Source organism: Penaeus vannamei, chromosome 28, assembly GCF_042767895.1.
Source record: "Penaeus vannamei isolate JL-2024 chromosome 28, ASM4276789v1, whole genome shotgun sequence".
Classification (NCBI taxonomy): Eukaryota; Metazoa; Arthropoda; class Malacostraca; order Decapoda; family Penaeidae; genus Penaeus; species Penaeus vannamei.
In genome coordinates, this window is record NC_091576.1 from 33,227,622 (window position 1) to 33,235,121 (window position 7,500).

At 38.1% G+C, this 7,500-nt stretch overlaps 1 protein-coding gene across 3 annotated transcripts in view; it reads left to right on the top strand.

The window, feature by feature from the left end:
- The window catches only part of LOC113816992 (ATP-binding cassette sub-family G member 8), a 178,522-nt gene that overhangs the window by 102,960 nt on the left and 68,062 nt on the right, over positions 1-7,500 (top strand). For all 3 annotated transcript variants that reach the window (XM_070142053.1, XM_070142052.1, XM_070142054.1), the window contains one exon: positions 6,662-6,950. In XM_070142053.1, the coding sequence (XP_069998154.1) occupies positions 6,662-6,950 (289 nt within the window). The remainder of the gene's footprint in view (positions 1-6,661; positions 6,951-7,500) is intronic.

The window sequence follows — 7,500 nt, forward strand, 5'->3', positions numbered from 1 at the left end:
TGTGGGGGGGGGGAGGGGCGGGGGGGAGTTGTGGGTGTGTGGGTGTGGGGGGGGGGTTTGGTGTGTGTTTGTCTGTGGGGGGGTTGTGTGTGTGTGGGGGGGGTATGTGTTGTTTGTGTTTGTGTGTGTGTGGGGGGGAGGGGGTATGTGTATGTGAGTGTTTGTGTGTGTGTGTGCGTGTGTGTATGTGTTTATGTGTGTCTGTGTGTGAGTGTTTGTATGTGTGTTTCCCCGCTCGTGTATGTGTGTGTGTGTGTTTGTGTATGCGTGTATGTGTTTGTGTGCGTGTGTGTGTGTATGCGTGTGTGTATGTCTTTATGTGTTTGTGTGTGTGGGTGTGTGTTTGTGTTTGTGTTTGTTTGTTTGTGTGTGTGTGTATGTGTGTGTGTGTGTGTGTGTGTGTGTGTTTGTGTGTGTTTGTGTGTGCGTGTTGTTATATGATTGTTTTTCTAGGTTAACTATTTTATATATTTTTTTTGTGAAGGTTAAATTATTTTCGTTTTATATTCGTGAGTAATGTTTTTTATCCATATTCTATGTACATTTGAGAAGATTAATATCATCGACAATATCAAATACAATTTAATCCTAGTCCACCAAAATAACCATCTGTTTATTGCTAAAAAAAAATAAACAAATTTTCTAGCAATAAACTCTACGGTTATCGGTTGTCCCATTTCGTTTTCGACAACTTATAATAGAAAATGGAATCTCATTAAGGTATAACTATTATAAGTTGATTTGTTCGTTCGTTAATAATATATTATCGTCGATGTTTGAACCGTTTATGTAGAAGCACGCAGATATGAACTTATATGCTTAATTAGCTATAAAAGTACGAAATGTTCATAATAAATATATACATACATACATATATATATATAATATTTGTACAATTATGAATGGCACAGCCTTCACTTATCATTCTTTTCTGTCTTTAATGTCATGTATTTCAGAATTGCACTGAAAGAAATCCAACAGTCAGATCTTTTCTTACAGTTGTTTAGATAAGTCCCCCCAAAATCGTAGTTCACAATGAAGTGTTTTCTACAACAGAAAACGGAATGTGTAAGTTAACCCCAGACTCGCTTAAAATATGTTTTGTTACACGGCTGGGAAGTTCAGTTGAAAATAAATTATGTTTAACATTAGATATTTTATTTGGATAATGATAAAAATTTAGCACATCAGATCCATGTAATACCAACCCCTCTTCATTCTCATTAATGATTTCGCTTCCTTTGAACAATGTTTTTTATGAACAGAATGAAGGATTGCCTTTAGTAAAACATGATTGATAGTTCAACACGATGACTATATCATATGTAAATCCTTGACTATTCACCTCCTTCCGAAATGATACTACACAACATAAAGCAACATAGAACCCGAATATATAACATGTCTATCCAAAAATATAGCGACCTTACTATCCAAAAATATAGCGACCTCATATTATAAGCCTTCGACATAAATAGGAAAGATGTTGACCAAGCATGATAAATTGCAAGAAGGATTCCTCAAAACCTCGCTCGAAAAACTTCGATAACAATGATTAATAAACACTATATGTAACATTCTAGTTTCAGATCATGCAACGACATAAAAATAATTTGCAACAAGAAGACTAAATCACATTTAATTAGTCAGTTATATAAGATCGTAGACAAATAAGAAATTATATATTATGATGAGAGATTAATTAAATTATTAATTATCCTCCATACCTCTTATACGGACACGCATGACTTGATAAACTATCGAGAGAGAGAGAGAGAGAGAGAGCGAGGGCGCGAGACAGAGAGAGAGAGAGAGAGAGAGAGAGAGAGAGAGAGAGAGAGAGAGAGAGAGAGAGAGAGAGAGAGAGAGAGAGAGAGAGAGAGGGAGAGAGAGAGAGAGAGAGAGAGAGAGAGAGAGAGAGAGAGAGAGAGAGAGAGAGAGAGAGAGAGAGAGAGAGAGAGAGACAGAGACAGAGACAGAAACAGACAGAAGAGACAGACAGACAGGAGAGACAGACAGACAGAAGAGACAGAGACGGAGACAGTGACAGAGGAGACAAAGGCAGACACACAGACAGACAGACAGAGACAGATGGAACCCTAAACCTTCAAACCTTAAAAAACTCATCTTCAAAGCACCATTGACTCTAGTAATTAAAAGAATTTCCATTTAAATCTCAACAGAAAAAAAAATCGAAATAAGAACGTAAACTCCGCTAATTAAAGTTAAATTAATCATTTATGTTTTTCTCGCCAAATGGACAATAATTATCCACTCAGAGACAGAAAGAAATAATTAATGAATCAAGGAGGGGAAAAAACGCTTTAACACCAAAATGGCCGTGACGTAAGGTCGACATCCAGGTCAATATGTGAATCAATGTAGACCATATGGTATGCGAAGGGTGGGAAAATATTTTTGCATTTCCTGTTCTTGATAATTACGTGTGAAAAGGAGGGAAGAAAAATGAGGTAAATCCGAAGGGAAGAAGGAAGGGGGAAGGGAAATTGCAAAGAGGGGAAGGATGAGAATCAGAAGAAATAAGAACATATGTAAAAGGGACAAGGAGAAAAAGAAGGGGAGAGGGAGAGGGAGAGAAAGTCACACACATACAGACATCTATATACATACACACTAACATACATGCATACATGCATATATATGTGTGTGTGTGTGTGTGTGTGTGTGTGTGTGTGTGTGTGTGTGTGTGTGTGTGTGTGTGTGTGTGTGTGTGTGTGCGTGTGTGTGTGTGTGTGTGTGTGTGTGAGAGTGTGTGTGTGCGCGAGTGTGTGTGAGTGTGTGTGTGTGTGTGTGTGTGTGTGTGTGTGTGTGTGTGTGTGTGTGTGTGTGTGTGAGTGCGTGCGTGCGTGCGTGTGCGTGTGTGTGTGTGTGTGTGAGGAAAATAGAGAGAGAGGGAGAAGGAGATGGAATGAGAGTCAGAGAAGAAATAGAAGTGGATGAGAGAAAGAAAGGGAGGGAGACAAGAAGGTAATGTGTGAAAAAAAGATAGAGGTCGAAAATAGAAAAAGTGAGAGGGGTAAAGGAGAGGAAGAAAACAAGTAGAATAAAGACACAAACAAACAGGTAAATCATATCTACATAAAGAAAGACATGATAAAGAAGAACACCAAGAGAAAAAAAGAAAAACAAAAAGTCCCCGATCTTTAAAGAAAGACAGCCGTCCACCCAACCAACAGCGCGACATAAACAGCTGAGTTGACAGGGAACAGAAAACGGGAAACGCACCGACGTGGCAGACCACATAGGGGAGTCTTTCCAAAACAGTCTTCTTCATAAAGAGGAAATCGCGACTAATCATGAGAAATTCCGAACCGCTGCATAAACGCCCTTTAGCGAGACCATAACCCATAACCATTTTTATTTCCGGGTTGTGTCCTAGTGAAGGGAGTGGGCGGGAGGGAGAGTGGGTCCCCGGAGTGGGCGGGAGGGAGGGTGGGTCCCCGGAGTGGGTTGGGTGAGAGAAATATCTATTCTAACTAAAATAATCTACTACTACTACTACTGCTGTTTCTACTACCATTACAACAGCTGCTACAGTCGCCAGTACCACCTCCGACATGATCATTAATTACATACATACTTACGGTTGTTATTTTTCTCTGTTATTGTAACTTTTGTATGTATCAACTGATGTTATTTTCGTGATGTTTATTATCATTATTGTTATTATTAAAATCATCATTATTACTTTTATTATATTGATAATCATTATTATTATACTCATTATTATTAGTAGTATTGTTATTAATATTATTATTCCTATTATTATCATCATTATTATTATTTTTTTATTATTAATATTATTATTATTGACACTGATTATTGTTTCTGATAATCAGTGTTGATATTTAATCATAATAATTATTAATAGTACTGATAATACCAGCAGTAGTAGAATTATTACTATAACTACTATAACTACTATTATTAGCTACTACAATTATTGCTGCATCTTCCTTTTTCTTATTATTGCCATGTTACCGTTATCGTCATTACTGTTATAAATTCTCTTTTTTAACTAACGTTAACGTACGAGTCCTTTACCATTTTCCTTAACATAAATTTCACCATCATCGAGGAGGGTAAATCACAAGGGAAAAACAAACAGCAATTAAAAGCCAATTAGGGAAATGCCTAATCACCCAGAGTCCAAAATCACGCGGCAATTTCCACTCATTTCCCGCAGCCCAAAATGACCGAATGTGGGGCACAAGGGATTAAAAAAGAAGACAAAAAAAAGAGAAGACAAGAATTAGAATCGGAGAGACAGAAAGAACTCGTAAAAAAGGGAGAAAAACCGTAATGGCTGTGATAACAGTATCTAGCCACGTAAGGGTCAATAGCCACAGGAAGTATAAGTTGTGTGAACCATCGTAGCTTCGCCTCCCAGGACACCCTTCCTGCCACCCCCACCCCCCCCCTCTCCCTCCACTGAACACACGCTAAGGGTCGTTATTGTACTTCTGGCAACACGCATGTCTTCTTGGACTCCCCACCTCGTCCTCCTTCGCCTGACACACTCGCTAAGGGTCGTTATTGTACATCGGGCAACACCCTCGTCTTCCTACCCTCTACTCCCTCCCTTTTCCCTCCATCTCCCCCCTCCCAGCCCCCTTCTCACCCCCCTACCTCTTTCCTACCCCCCTCCCGTCCCCCGTACCCCTCCCCCCTCCCCCCAGGCTCCGTGGTGTCTGACGGACAATAGGAAATTATCGTACTTTATGGCTATCGTAATAATTTTAGGGCGGGAATTTGTGTATGATGTATGTGCGACTATGGCTTTGGGAAGAAGATATATTTTGGCTCGCTTAAATATGTGAGGTTGATATATACTTGGTTTCGAAAAGTTTATTATTTATGTTCATGCTTTCTTCCCCAATTTATTCGGCCTATCATAGGTGTTACGTTTATATATAGTAGGATATCGTTATTATCACTTAGTAAACAAACAGAAAGTTCATTAAAAACTAAGTACTAAGATTTATTTGTCATTGAGCATGTTGAGGAAAAAAAAGGGTGGATGTGCAGTTTTGTTCTCTTTTTATAAATGATCAAATTAAAATGTTTGGAAATTCGAAAAATTCTGAAGTACTGGTTTCAGTTTTCTCTCTTTTCTCTCTCTCTCTCTCTCTCAAGTGCAGTAAACACATACAAAGTAGCACAAACACGCATACACACACACACTCAGACACACACACGCACACAGACACACACGCACACACACCCGCACACACACACATACACACACAGACAGACAGACACACACATACACACGCACACACACACACACACACACACACACAAACACACACACACGCACACACACAAACACACACACACACACACACACACCCACACACACACACGCACACACATACCACTCACTCACTTACTCATTTACCCACTTACTCATTCTCTCTCTCTCTCTCACTCGCCCTAACCAGACACACCCTGTGGTCATTCCGGTTCGGGTCAGGTCATGCTCACTGAAGTAGGAATGTCACGCCCTTCCGACATGATCTCCTTTTCCCCTCCGTCAGTTCGTCTTGTTTATCGCAGGATTTTATCTTTTCTTTTTTTTTCTTTTGTTTTTCCTTTCATTTTCTGTCTCTCTCTCTCTTTGTCTGTCTCTGCCTCTCCTTCTCTCTCTCTTCCTCTTTTACCTTCTCCTCCTTCCCCTCTCTCTCTCCCTTCCTCCTTCCCCTCTCTCCCCTTCTCTTTCTCTCCCTTCCTCCTTCCCTTTCTATCTTCTTCTTTCCTTCCCCATCCTCCTTCCTTCTCTATCTCTCCCTCTTCATGACTATAATTTGTGGCTGACTTCCGGAATTTGATATATGAATGAAGGTCAGTTCAGATCATATATAATTTTCTCTTGTCATTTCCTTACCGCATGGCCGACTTCTGATAAGTGATGATAAGTTTGAAAAATATCAAACAGTCGCCATCTTGTTTTGAGGCAGAAGGCGGGAAGCGATAGTCAGCTGTTTTCTGTTGTCGCGAATAACTGATATTCTTATTGTTTCTTTTCAAATATTAATACCTGATTTATAAACAGAAACTCTTTGCGTTTTATTATTATTATTACCATTATTATTTATTTTTTGTAAAGATGATTATGTTGACTTTTATTTCTACGATAATGGTATAGTTATTATTAACACTATTGCTACAACGTCTACCATGATAATGATGATAATGATAACGATAATGGGATATGATAATCGTAATGCTTAATGAAATGACTCTAATAACATATTGTAGCAATGATGATAATAATAATAATAATAGATATAATTATTATCAAGATTAGTATATTAGTAAGGTTAATTTTTCGATTAATATTATTGCCGTTAAATATGTTTTGTATTTTAGTGATTGATTTCAGTTTCTTTTATTCTAGTTATTTTAATTATTTATTATTACCCTTACAATCATTAGTAAACATAATAGTAATGCTGAAGATAACAAGAACAAATATTAGCTTTATTAACAGCAGTAATATTATCATGATCATTATTATTTATTTTTATATTGAGACTTCTTATCATCCTCTTTATTCTTTTCCCCATTTTTCCTTTTTCAATGATTCCTCTTTTATCCCAACCTTTATCACACCCCTCCCTCTTCCTCCCTCGTTCAGATACGGTCCCAAGAGCGAACTCGGATCCAACATGTTCACATACCTCAAGTTCGGCCTCCCGCGCGTTTTCCCGCCAACCGCTCGAGGGCGAGACGGGAGCAGCGGCTACGACTCCAGCGATGATGGAGGAGGAGGTCGAGGAGGAGGAGGAGGAGGAGGAGGAGGAGGAGGAGGAGAAGGATCGCCGATAGGAAGAGGAGATAGATACACGAGGAGTAAGAGTAATCCGGATTTGCTCGCGGCTCGGGACTGGCACACGCCGCCGTCGACGAGAGAGGCCAGGGTCAAGGTGAGTTGGCGTCTGCGGGGTTAAATGAGGATGAAGATGAGGATAATGAGGATGGAGATGAGGCTGATGGTGAGGCTGATGGTGTTGATAATGGTGATGCTGATGGTGTTACTAATCGTGTTGCTAATGGTGATGAGGATCTTAATACTGTTAAATATCTTTATGTTTGGTCTTAATGCTGTTAAATATCTTTATGTTATTGATGATGTTTTTTTAAATTGTTATTATTATTATTATTGTTGTTGTTGTTGTTTTCTTGTTACTAATGTTGTTGTTAATGTTGTATTTATTACTGTTATGGTATTAATAAGAGTAGTAGGAATACAGTAGTAGTGAAGATAATGATGATGATGATGATGATGATGATAATGATAATGATAATAATAATAATAATGATAATAATAATGATAATAATAATAATAATAATAATAATAATAATAATAATAATAATAATGATAATAAAAATAATAATGATACTACTAGTACTGATAATACTAATAACGATAATAGTAATGATGATAATTATAATGATAATTATGTTAATAGTAAT